The 14,312-nt window shown below is 32.6% G+C and overlaps 1 protein-coding gene and 1 pseudogene across 1 annotated transcript; one reads left to right on the top strand and one right to left on the bottom strand.

Moving 5' to 3' along the window:
• Positions 1-927: 927 nt before the first annotated feature.
• On the top strand, positions 928-3,220 carry LOC112639423 (annotated as a pseudogene).
• Positions 3,221-9,602: 6,382 nt separating this feature from the next.
• LOC112639424 (integrator complex subunit 12-like) lies at positions 9,603-11,277 on the bottom strand. The gene is given in 4 exon segments (XM_025413255.1): positions 9,603-9,763; positions 10,389-10,677; positions 10,679-10,693; positions 10,846-11,277. Coding segments are annotated over 4 exon segments (897 nt in total).
• Positions 11,278-14,312: the final 3,035 nt, after the last annotated feature.

The following is a 14,312-nucleotide window of genomic DNA, read 5'->3' as shown; positions in this document are numbered from 1 at the left end:
TTTTTTGGTCTTTTAGTACGAGGGTATTTACAATTTCACAACAAGTGTTTGATAAAGCAGTAGAATCTTTTGAAGTTGAAGGAGAAAGTGAAGCAGAAAATGACAGGACGAAGAACAGGAGCGAGAGCTGAAAAGAGGTGGAAATGGAATTAGAAGCAGATGAGAGGAACTGGCAAGATGGTCTGCAATATATTGAGCTGATGTGTGAATGATTGAAGAATTTCTATGGTATATAATTTCTATATATGATTTCTATGGTATATAATAAAATGATTATTTATTTTAAATATAACTCTTTACACTAATGTTTTTGTGTAGGATGAAGATAGTGATTCGGACAGAAAGAAGAAGTTGATTATCGGGACAGTTTTGAATCTGCAGCCAGTGATATTGAAGTAAGAACTTCTACTGAAAATAAGCTTTCTTTTGCTATATCTCGATATAAAATTGTTTATATCTCACTAGGATTTATTTCCAACCATCTACAAGCAAGAGAAACAAAAGAGCCGAGGTTGTGAAAAAAGGAAAGGTACAGAAAAAATCGCGACAAGAGTAGAAATCGAGTACGAATAGAAGAAACAATCAACAAAAAACCGAGCTAGCACAATTGTGTAAATATCATAATTATGTCTTTATAATAAAATTATCCAAACATTATATCTATAATATTTTAATGAACATGTTAATAATTACTGTATAAGATACGCAAATCCAGATACTGGATCATCAGGATTTTGACGAAAGTCAATTTTCTTGCGCGATTACTTAAATAATATTAGAAAGAGAGGAATATTGTAATATATTTACATATATATATTTGTACGCTCGCGCGTGTGTATGTGCCATATGTGCGTTCAAAAATTCCGCTCGTAATGCGAGCGTACGAAAGCGCCAAACGGAAGAAGCTGGAAAACTACGTAATCCCAGATGGTACATACATGCGTATCTCGGAGAAGAATCGAGACATTTGTGTAGCAGACGATACGATTAATCGTGACGTGAGAAACAAAAGGGTAAATGCGCCGCGGTCGTTTATCGCGGCCAATCATCCGAACGAGGATGCGTTCGTTCCTCGCGAACTTTGCCCGTCACAGTTATCGTATCCTAATCGAAATTGCATCGTGATTCATTAGGGGGCGTTAGTCTGCGTGTCTCAACATTGCGCATCCGTCAAGATTGTCACGCTCGTTTGACATTCGCTTTCCGCCGTTCACCGATATCGGCCCTTTATCGGAATAAAAAAGGAAAACGCGAAAGTTAAAACATGGTGCATCGTTCGCAGTTAAAATGGAACCGCGGACTTTTCATCCGTCGATTTCATCCCTTCGCTTCTATTTATGGAGCAAGTAGTTATTTGAAAAACATTCCATCACAAGAATGAAAATAATATCAGAATGTCGTATCAATGAAAAATATGAATTAACCGTATCAATATAGATGTTTGTGGCTATTATAATTGTTAGTATATATATATGTATATTTATATATTTATATATATATATATATATATATGTATTATTATGACGCGCGTGTTATATGTAACGTAATCAAATTCTGCGAATTTTTGATGAGATGTTGGAAAATGATGATACTCTCGGCGCGTATCTAATGAAAAAGTGTATGATTGCCTTGATTTTCGCATCTTTAAATCCCACGTTCTTATTAAGCAATTAGTGATAAGGTAGAGGCGGGTACATAGTCATCAATTACTTCAATGCATTCATTGAACGGATTTATGTTTAATAAGTTCCACAATGCTCTTCCGTTTTTGTTTTTCTATAGAACATATCGTTTCCTTCGCAATTAGATCTCGCATTTCGCGAATACAAAGTGTTAATTTTTCGGAAACGAGCTCCTTAATCATACATAATATCATTAATGAGATGAATATGATAAACTGTGGATGAAGCAATTTGTGATTTCTTTTCGTAGGATTATTATGGACGTAAAGTAATATCAAGGATGGAATAAGTTGAAAGCTGGAGAGCATCATGTATCTACGCCGCACAATTGTCTAACTGGGCTTGGCTCTGAGTTACATGTCGTTTCTTTGCGCACAAATGCCAAGATGTTAGACAACACTGCTAATATGGAACTGAATAATGTGGGAAGCAACAGAAGTTCTATATATCTGGCACTATCATTTCGAAAATTATGTCTGGTAACAGTTGGCTTACCACTTGTATCATTGTTGTTTGTTTCGTTACGGCATATATATTCCAACAGGATGACATTCACGAAACTCATTGTAGGGTAAGTGCAAAATTTTGTATCACATATGATAATAAATAACAATATGTGTTGATTAAATTATATTTATTTTTTTATTAAAGGTCTATAATATTCTTCCATCAATCTCAGCCATTACTGGAGTATCTCCTCAGAGGTATCTATGGCGTATCAGCATAGCATTACACATTGGACCTAGACTGATTATTGCCAGTGTTTATCATTCATATTATTACAACATACTTAAGAACATTGAAGATGTGCTCTAAAAATTATGGAAGTAGGCTCCTAAATTTATGCTATTGGCTAAATATTGCCGAGGTAGCAGCTTTGTGTGGTGTAACATACATTTCTAACAGGGAAATTATTGTAAGTAATTTATATAAAATTTCATATATCTACGTGTGCTACTAATACAATCAAAAATATTAAACATAATGGACTTGCTTAACTAAATAAATAAAAATATTACAGCGGTACACGAAAAAATTTTCATAGTGTTCATGATTAGTTCGCTCACATACATGCTGATTGCCGTAAGATTGGGTCGCCTAGTAACTCCAAATGCACAAAGCTTCAGTACAAACAGATGCTTTTTATGACAAGTCTCGTCAGTACAATTGGTCTTATTATCTTCTTCTTGAAACATCGGCTGCTGTGTCACGATTTGGGTAAGAAATAAAATCATAAATATTACATTTATATTAGTTTAACAAAAGTAGAAAAAATAAAACAACTTTAATATTTATTATTTTGGGCAGCATTTTAGTTGGTTCTCGCTATGTGAGTATGTGATAGCTTTTGCAAATATGGGATTTCACATCACTGTTGTTTTGGATTTTCCAAAAGATCAACTGGTCGTAGGTCACGATTTACCTGCCGCGAAAATAGATTAACCTTTTAAGATAATTCGTCATTCTCATTGTCATATTAAAGTGCCTATTGCCTCTGCATGGAAGTGCTATAAATCATGGTTCTCAAGAGGTAAACATTTGGCACCAATTCACAATACATAGAATCATGATTATCTCAGTTTTATGATATTTTATAAAATTACAATGTGTTCTATTGTTGAGATTAATGTAATTTGCTTCTCATGATCTTTAAAAAAGCAAAATACTTTACACATATGTAAGACAATATAAATGTAGAAATAAATATACAATATAATACAATATATATATATTATATATATATATATATATATATGCATTATATTGTATATTTATTTTTACATTTATATTGTCCTACAAAATTGATTATAATATTCAATTTTAGTACTTTTATGAACGTAAGGAGATATCTAATTTGTGAAAAAAATGAAATAGAAAATCTAGCGCTTCCAAAGTGTGGCACTGGTTACTTTTAAAACGATAAATATGTAACGGCCTTTTATATCAGTTAGCAATATAGTACATTAACAGTAAACATTAGTTTAAAAAGTATCCTACATACAAACAACATTTAATGTTATGTAAATTGTATATTTTTACCGCATCGTATAAGGTTACTTTAAAAATTTACTTTTGAATCTTTTTTATAGACTTTTACAAGGTGAGATTTCTAGTCAAACATTAATTCTAGTCGCGATACATTTCATTCGCTTTACGCTATTCTTATTTATCATGTCATAAGTTGAGATTGTATAATGCAAAGTTATATGAAATGGATTTGAGATCTAATTATGATTATATATGTATAGAATTTTGTGAATTATTTCAAAGATGTACAATTGTAATCTTGTTGGCAAACACGATTAGAAATTTTACATTTATTCACCTTGTAAGAGATTAATCTTGTATAGATGTTGAGTAGTAAAATCAGCTAATATTCAGGAGCTATTCTGTTTAGTATTATTGTACTGCAAACGTAGGATAATCACTCCTATGTTTGTATGTAGTATACGATAGTCCCGATAGTATAGCAATTATCCAGACACTAATAATTAAAGCAGTCGCAATTGTATTAAAGTATTTAAACGGGGATTACATTTGGACCAGCTTTTTCAAGAGATATGATCTAAATTTCTCACGCAAAGTTTATAAGATAAATGTTAAAAACAAAAGTTTCTATGAAATTTTATGATTAAAACCCCCGTACATTTTTTGTTTAAATAAATGTATACGGTTTTTGAACAAAATTTAAAATTTAAGCTTTAACAATTTTTAATCGTTGGAAATGATTTATGAATATTGTTGAATAGCTTGATTAAATATTGAATCTTTGATGATTTGTTATTTCAAAATCCATTATCATTTTGAATAACGGATATTTGAAATAAATTTTATCAAGTAATTTTCGACAAAACAAGACATCTAGCAAGACATTACAAAGAAACTCGAGTAAAATTTGTTATTCAAAAGTATTATTAGAAATTATGTAGAGTAGAACTTTCATAAAGTAATTTCCGGAAATCTTGTCTATGTCCCTCAGTCAAAAAAATTGCACTAAATGTCGAAGTAAAATTTCATATATGTGAGAATAGGATCGCGGAATTTAAAAAGAGAACAGCCAAGTCTATAATATTGAAAGAATTTGCGCGAAATATCTCTTGATATTTGTACTCATAAGCAAAGTAGTGTTTATTACATGTGTATTTATAATAAGCAAATTATACATTATGATATCTTTAGAATTTCGTTATAAAGGCCGAGTAGTTTCAATGTGACTCTAGATAGCACTCGCAATTTAATGGTTTCATCATCATCATCATTTTTGCACATTTTTACACACGAACGTTATAGCATATTTTGATATGATAAATTTTCGTTGAGATTCCTCTTATATAATTGATAAAAGGAAAAATGGAAAAATGAACACTATTCTTCGCTAGATACACGATATATTTATCATAAATAATCACGTGGAGATGAGCTTTAAATAGTCTTGTAATTATTACAATGGAGTAGCGCTTTTTCTTGTTTTTCTGCATACATGAATACGAATGTGAATACGATGTTTAATCACCCGAGCGTAACATCTTGACGGTTCCTATTATACGTGAAATTTTATATCATTATCACGATATAAAAATGAGTACATTCATAATCTTATTTGACATATTGATACCGTTATCGGATGCTAATCTGTGCCAAGTGATGCACTAAAGATATATCGTCGAATTTTACGAAAGCGTTGCGCACATAAATAATCTTCCAAGTTCTTTAATGAATCACTTGTATTTTACGTTTCGTTGAGCAATCACTTACGATCACTGCTCTTTACAAATACTTGCAACAATAATTGAGAATCTTTTCTACATTATATCTTTTATTCCGGTAAAGAAATAAGAATCGCGGAATCGATCAATATGGATTGGATTGATTAAAGTGGAACATATTCATCCTAATAGATCGCAGCTTACGTTAACATTCTCGGAGTATATACGTATATATGTACATGTGAGTATATATATGTATACATACACACACACACACACACACACACACACACACAGAGATCGCCAAGCAAATTTTTAAAATTAATTTTCACTTCTGAATTATCTAATTAAAGTTGCGATGTGAGCCATTTATTTTTGAAACTTTATGTTCTCAAATAATTCTATAATTAGGCACTAACTTTTGCACAAGAAATTCTCTTTGAATTTTTAAGATAATTGAAAAAATATGTGATTTCTGATGTATCTTTTAATGCATATGTTGGTTAATGGGTACCGAATACGCGAGTCAGAAGTTATATTGAAATGTCTCATATATATCCATCTAAGTAGAAATTAATAGCATATAAAAAAGTCTGTTTTATAGAAATATAGCGTTAGCTTGCAGAAATAAGTTCTATATATAATAATATTAAACGAAGAATTTTGGTAATCAAGTTTATCTTGTGCTAATCTTTTTTGTTTGTGTATAAGTCACGTATTAATAAAAGATGAAAAGGCTACAATCCCACCGATGTTAATTTTGCAAGCATTGAAATTGCAAAATAATGCTTCCAAAGAGAGCTGTGTGCTAAACATTTATTTAGCAACAATGATTTTTTGTGATTACGCTCGATAAATTGCACATGCGGCAATTTATCTATATTCATAAATTTATTGTTAAGATATCAGCATACTCAGAATGATTTGAAAAACCTAACGAGGAACAAATTTAAGCGTTAAAAGGTGTGAAGCATATTATTTGTACTGTGTTATCTTTTTTCTGAAAATATATTTTTATTCTTTATACACATGATAGAATCTTCTTAGGATGAAAGTTCTGAAAACACATATGTAAAAATTTCGTCATATGAATTTTTACACATTGGCGATAATGACTAAACATATCTATCAAGAATTTCTATCATATTCGAAGCTCTCTGTCTCTATCTCTGTCTCTCTCTCTCTCTCTCCCTCTTCCTCTCTCTCCCTCTTCCTTTCTCTCCCTCCCCTCTGTCTCTTCCCTTTCTCTTTCTCTCTCTCTCCTTTTGCTGTAAATAATGCTAGCATGATGTACAATTATATCTTGTATAAATGATGGATAGGATATCAACAGTACGTTAAACAAATGGCATGACAACTTTTCGTTCATTAGTATGGCAATTTAAATACAGATTTAAAGCAAAAAATGTTTACATAAATATTCACTATCGAGTCGCATCTATTTTTCTGCGACCCGTATTTTTCGAAATCATTTTGCTACTGAAACATTTTTTCTAATTTACATGATATATATATACAGGGTCTACCAAAAGTGTGGAAACCCCTAAATATCTCGGAAAATATACGTTTTACAGAAAAGTGTTTCCAACAAAAGTTGTAGGGTTTAAGAAGATCTATATACTGATTCTATCAGTTTGACCTTGGATGGCGTCGTCAAGGTCAGGTCAAGGTCACATTGACTTTTTTAAATGACACCCCCTACATTTGATTGCATATTCTTATAGCTTAATTCAAGAGCTTTCCAAAACACTATAATAATGTTCATTTTTATTAAGTACTTTGCGAGTTATGAGGGTTGAAATAATTTCTTAATTTTACATAAACCATAAAATATCTAGTAAACCATTCATTTTTCGATTATCTTACCTTCATACTTTTATGTACAAAATAATGAAAGGAATCAATTGGTGTAAAGAAAACATACAGTTGTTTTTAAGAAAAAATATGGAATTGTTAATTGCAAATTACATATTTTTTCTTAGAAACAACTATGTGTTTTCTTTACACCAATTGATTCCTCTCATTAATTTGTACATAAAAGTATGAAGGTAAGATAATCGAAAAATGAATGGTTTACTAGATATTTTATGGTTTATGTAAAATTAAGAAATTATTTCAACCCTCATAACTCGCAAAGTACTTAATAAAAATGAACATTATTATAGTGTTTTGGAAAGCTCTTGAATTAAGCTATAAGAATATGCAATCAAATGTAGGGGGTGTCATTTAAAAAAGTCAATGTGACCTTGACCTGACCTTGACGACGCCATCCAAGGTCAAACTGATAGAATCAGTATATAGATCTTCTTAAACCCTACAACTTTTGTTGGAAACACTTTTCTGTAAAACGTATATTTTCCGAGATATTTAGGGGTTTCCACACTTTTGGTAGACCCTGTATATATATATATATATATATATATATATATATATATATATATCGAAATTATGTCAAAGTGCTACGATCTCACTGGAAAAATTAGTCGATGTATTATTTTGGGTAATTGACAATTCTGTGATAATAAGCGAAAACAACTTTGCTATATTCCACTTTACACTCACATGCAAGTTTTATTTCTTCTTAAAATAATATTTTCATATATGTATGTTTATGTGTCACTTTTATTCAAGTTTAATAATACATTTATAGTTTTATGATTGGCCAAAGTCATTCCATTTTTCAAGGAATAATTATGATTGACCAGTTTTAGAACTACTGGATGTTATTAAACTAGTTATTAACCCGATTAGGAATGATGTGTGATGTTGCTATCGCCTTATTTTTCTCTTCAGATTATTCAAAATATATTGTATTTTATTTATATTTTATGCATGCCAACAATTTTGATTGTATATTATCACAGAATTCATTTTCCCGAAGTATCTACTCTCATATTTAACGACGAATCGAGTAGTGAATTTGTATCTTTACGTATTATAACTTATATTATTGAAGTAGACGATTAACTAATCAAATGCAGTAAATATCTAGTAAGAGAATAATAAATCTAGTTAATTAATATTATAATCTAGTCTTAATCTAATCTCTGATTTTGTGAAATCTTATCAGAAAAACTATATTGAATTTGCGTCACATTATACAACTTATTAAATTTTTTCACACGCGTATATATGTATGTTATATTCTACGGCAAATTTTGAAACAAATCTTGAAAAATTTCGCACTGTGGGAGGCAAACTTACATCCGACGTCTCTGATAGCTCTTTTATCTCTATCACAATCTTATGTATCATAAATCATTGGGAGAATTAATCGAGCCTCAAATCCAACCGAAATTTGCAGCATTGCCGAAGGTAATTGAACTCTGTTGACCTTAATGTAAGAGAATAAACTGGAGCGATTAAATGGCTATCGTGCGACATGAATGAGAAATTCTTTCGCCGTTCTCTTGTATAACCAAATCTATCTATAAGTAATTAATAAGTCATTTCCTTCGGCTGTATCTAAACTTGGACGAAAGCTCGAGCATTCTGTTCATGCGATTCATTCACTGATTTTACATCACTGTACGAAATAGCTATATTTTCCTACACAATACGGACATCGATACTATGTAATAATATTCACTCCGATGCTCTGTATTTCCGACGAATACACGACCGCTGTAATATAGTGTATATTTCTTGTAATCGGTTCATAGGGTCAGTGCCCTATACTGTGATTAAAAGTGTTTCTGTGTATGTGATGACTTGTAACGGGTTACAACACTGATTTCGATCAGAACAAGAATGATTTCTATTTGTATCGCGAACGATTGTCAAGTAAATATTACCGTACACAACCAACAATGTGTTTTTTATTAATCTGATTAAATAATCTGCAATAATCTATTCTTTCAGGAACTATAAAACAAAACTGAAATATATATATATATATATATATATATATATAATATATATTTATTATACATAATTTTGATTAGAGTTCAAATATTTAAGTATCAATCAATTCAAGCGTATCATACATCATTAAACAATCTGTAATATATTTATTCATAAAACGCAATGCAAATAATAGTTATAATAATGTATATTTTTTTTTACTTATCGAACATTGTTCTTCAAAAATCTATGCTTTATTCTTTATTTTACAAAATTATTGTAGTAATATTTTGTCATATTAATATCTCTAATATCCATAATTAACTATTAATAAGATATAAAACAAACATCAAATCTGTGAACGTTTCTCTCATTTAATCGAAGTACGAGTAACGGAGAGTTTAGATCCGATTCTCTTTCGTGATTGTGTAGAGGATGATAGACTTCCATTTCTTTGCGAGAGATTCGCTAAATCCTTTGTGAATAATAGAGAATCATGTAACTGCACGCGTCTATTTTCTGCTCGCGAATCTGTAAGTACCATTTTTCTTTTATAAACATATTTTTATACATTAATCGAAAAGTTCAATCGAACTAAAATAGGAAGATTTTCAAGCATTTGATGTCACTGAATGAACAGATTCTGTATTTACCTAAAAACTCATTTATCAATGTCAAGTTTTTACGTTACATTTTTCAAGACTTTTTGATACGCAATGCATAAATGTGATATTCGAACACATTTGTACGAAATGAAAATATTTTAAAAATACATGATTCAGTAACGTGTATGCTTGTTATTATTTTTTATAAGCAATTTTTTTACAATTTTTCTCGGACATAAATTTTTTTACTGATTTATAGTATTAAAATTACTTTGTACAAAACATGATTGGACATTATTTTTTGATATTTTAGCTATTTATCATTTAGAAGTCATCGACTCTCTTTGACATTGAAATAAATATATAATAATATTTTTATTAATTTTAACATTTATTCATCGAGAACTTCTATATTTTTATACATTTATATTCGCTGATTAAAAGATAATTAAAATATTAATAGAAAAAAGTTTGATGAAGTATGATTTAGAAATAAAAATTTATTAAAGCCAATATATATGCATATTAGATCTATCTCTCTATTAACGTACCATTCTTCTCAGATAGATTACCGTCTCTTGTTCCAGACATTTTCAATCCCGAAATGTTTGCGTTCCCTTTGATCATATCATCGTTTCTCCGAATTTTTTTTCCTACGCATCTCTTTTCCAAAATTTTAACTTTTGTAGAGATCGCTGACGACGTTTCCGCGCATCGTTTGCATCGCCATACGAATCTAGGATCGTAAACGTCAATATCGATGACCGGAGGTTGATGGCACAGCGGATGATAAGCCTCTTGACACTCTTGACACTCCAGTAAAATCAAAGCTCCCAATTTTTGCGCCATTGCAAATCTTGGATTTGCACACCGTACACAGATATACACAATTCGTTGTAAATCAACGTGCGTTAGGTCGTGCAATGACAATCGCAACAACCAATTATTTTATTTCGTGTAAGTTACAAGTTATAAACTAGATCGCGAAAGTTTAATTGAGGAAAAAACCTTGCATAGGGTTCCATCGACGGATCCTTCGTCGGGAATCGAGATCCTGGGGACGTTCTGATCGTCGCAGGAATCCTCGTAATTGAACACTTTTATGTCAGTTGTTTGATAGTTCATCATGTTCTCCGTTGTGTCAGGTTCCAGAAGAGAGATGACTTCTGGATCGTCCCAAGTTTCATTTTTTACCGTTTTGACGCATCGTCCTTGGACGTAGTCGCGTTTCTTCGAGATTCTCGAAGCATTGTCAGTATTTTGCAAAAATCTTCTCGGCATTCTAGCAGCCAAAGTTTTACCGGGGCCGTATTTCTTTTCGATACAAGCGTCCAGCATTCGACGAAGCTTTTCGCCACTATTTTCATCGGTCGAATGCAATAATGCTAATGCGTTAAACAAATCCTCGTTGGCATCCGACATGTTTTTCTCGATATGCATTTCTTGAAATCTAGATGTTTCGCATTGTACGAATGTCAATGTTTGAGATATTGATCGGAATATTCTCGATATTAATTGTATTCTGAATCGCTGTTATATATGTGTGTTAAAAAATATATAAATATAGTTTGTCAAAAAAAACACACGTAAAATCATGACGAGAATTCAGAAAAAGCAATAAACTTTGAAGGGAAGAGAGCAAATTACGCTTTATTATTTTGAATTCTTTTGAAATATAATTTTTTTCATCCCAGGGAAAGATTTCGCTCCGGCATAATAACTGAAGGTTAAAAGACCTTTATCGAATGTCTCGAACTTGACATTGTTAACTCACGTACGGACGATGTATTCCCGACAAATTAAGGACCGGGCACGAAGGAGTATAAGTGGTCCTACGGACTGGTAACAATCTTGGGAATTGTGCGGACCAGGACGTTCTATGGATTTAGATATGCGAATAGTATCCCGAGACGGACGTTCGTCGTGAAATGTGCCGAAGGAAGGTGGCCGGCATTTATCGGGCTCGATCATCGACTCGCCGCTTGTATATCGACGGAATCGCATCGATGACGCATCATTGTTCTCGTGACTGTTTGCTAATAGAATCCAACGCTTATGGTCGTCGTTCTCCCGGGGATCGGATACTGGACATTGAATATTCAATAAACAATGTTACCGGAGTATTGACGTGAACGCGCGATCATCACATACGGTCCGTCTTGTAAATCCTTTCAAAAAGATCTGATACAAATTTTGCGTTACACATAATCTTTAAATAGACTTACGAAAAATTTTAATTAGAAATTACATCAAAGCTTGGTATGGAAAAACCTATTAAAAAATATAACTCGTAAAATGTTTAAAAAAATACATATCTTTATAATACATGTACTTTTTAGTGGTGGTGGTGTACGACTTCTGTTTTAAATATATTTACAATTTTTTTTATATATTTTATATTGCATTGTTATATTTTATATTACATTGTTATTATAAATATATAAACAAAAAATATTTTTTTTAATAGCTAATAATTACAAATATCTATAAACCGAAGGATTTTTTAAATTTGATAATCGAATAAATCTCGAATAGTTTCAAAATGAATTTTTTTTAATGGATGCCAGTTTTCCCGGCATCCATGTTCGTAAGATACGAATCTCTCCCGCCCTTCTTTTCTTCAGCATCAGCTTTTCTTATACTCGCGGCTTGCGTGACGCGCTTTTTCAAGGGCTCTATTAATAAGCTCGTACGTTCTTCCTCGCGCTTTTTCGGAGACGGGCGACGCGGGGGGATAAGAGCGAGCGGAAAAGCATCCAATTATCATGCCCGATGCCGGGGCTTCTCACCCTGCACAAGCTCGGTACCAGAATCGACTGGAATCCGGTCGGGAAGCCGGGCCCGGTAGACGTCGAACGAGTGGGATTATTCCGCGTCCGGGTTCTGGGCCGGGGGCCGGGCGGGGGCAGGCCGAGGGAACAATGTCGGAAACGACGGGGACGGTATGCCGAGATATGCAGGATATCGCGCAGAACTGCGATCCTTCGAAGTCTGAGCGAGAGAGCTATGAGGATACAGCAGTGGCGCAAGTATAGTGAACCAGATATGTACGCTCCGCAGCTGAGAGAGAGAGAGAGAGAGAGAGAAAGAGAGAGAGGAGAGGAAAGAGAGAATACATCTCTCTAAGTGTATTAACTCTCCGAAGCGAGAAGAGAGACAGAGAAAGAGGGAGGGAGGGAGGGAAAGAGAGAGAGAGAGAGAGAGATTCGCTCGCCGCGCGAGCACTGCCTAAATATGTAATAATATCTACGGGAGATACCGGCATTCCCCGACCTCGAGAAGAATTCGATCAAAATGTGTCGCGATACTCTCCCGGTATGCCAGGTGAGGTACGCGTTCACCTTCCCATCTCCTCTCCTTCCTCCTTCAGCAGCTTCCTACCGTTTCTCACCCCTTTCGACCCTTTCGCACCCGCCCTGCTCCGTCGCATCTCCCCCGCGTCTTCTTCCGTCGTTGCTTTGTCCTCGTTTACACAGGATCGGATACAATAAGCACGTCGCACGCATCCCTGCTCGTGCAAACTTGCTCAAGTCTGTTCAATCCCTATGTGAAATCTCAATCGAAGAAGCGTAGAGTGAAATCTTAGAGACTCCCTACGATTTTTTTTTCATGTATCAATTTTTCTTCTTAAGTAGGTTCAATATTTTTTCAAATAAAGATTTGATTAGGCGATTAGATTATAGATTACGTTATTATTTTTTGCAATTTTTGAATCCTAAATTTTGACTCTTTGAAATTATTAATTTATTCTCAAATTGTTCTACAATTTTTCCCAACAAATTTTTTCTCTGTATTTACTATCTAGATTTCTATGGAGAATTGTATTAAAAATTAAAAAATTTCTTTAAAAAATCCGTTATATAATTGTTAAAATAATAGAATATACATGAAGAAACAAAAAAAAATACATAATAGATCTATTGCACTTTACATTGTGATTTTTATTTGTATTTACATTAAATTATTTTCACCAAAAATTAGATTATTTTTGATGAAAATAATATATAAACACAAATAATTGTGTCATATCAATAAATAAAATGACAAATTTGTGAAGGAAATATAAGAGAAAAAGAATAAGAATCTATCAGTATACTTTATTTAAGAGTCTTTAAAAAACACAACAAGTAATTTTTAATGTCATTTGCCACAAGGCGATTCCGTTTAAAAGAAAAAATCTTTATATTACGAGAGCAACATCTCTGCTTTTAAGTGCAGCAAGAATTTTCGAATGCGCCGTTCGCGTGATATTTTAATACTTTATACCTGACGGTCCTTGCGAGTAAATCTCTGCCATGATAAGACCTGCCAGGAATCTCACCTCTGCGAAATATCTGCCGTTTATAAGAAATGTTTTCGAAGTTTATGAGGACGACGCGTAGCTCTGGTATGAGGTAGATCTAAAGCGTTCTCTCTCCCCTCCCACCCTCTCTCTTCTACTCTTTTTTTATTTTCCCCCTTTTAAATAAAAGTGA

The sequence above is a fragment of the Camponotus floridanus genome, unplaced genomic scaffold, assembly GCF_003227725.1.
Source record: "Camponotus floridanus strain SB8 unplaced genomic scaffold, Cflo_v7.5 scaffold636, whole genome shotgun sequence".
Taxonomy (NCBI): Eukaryota; Metazoa; Arthropoda; class Insecta; order Hymenoptera; family Formicidae; genus Camponotus; species Camponotus floridanus.
This window is presented reverse-complemented; position numbering and strand designations above follow the sequence as displayed.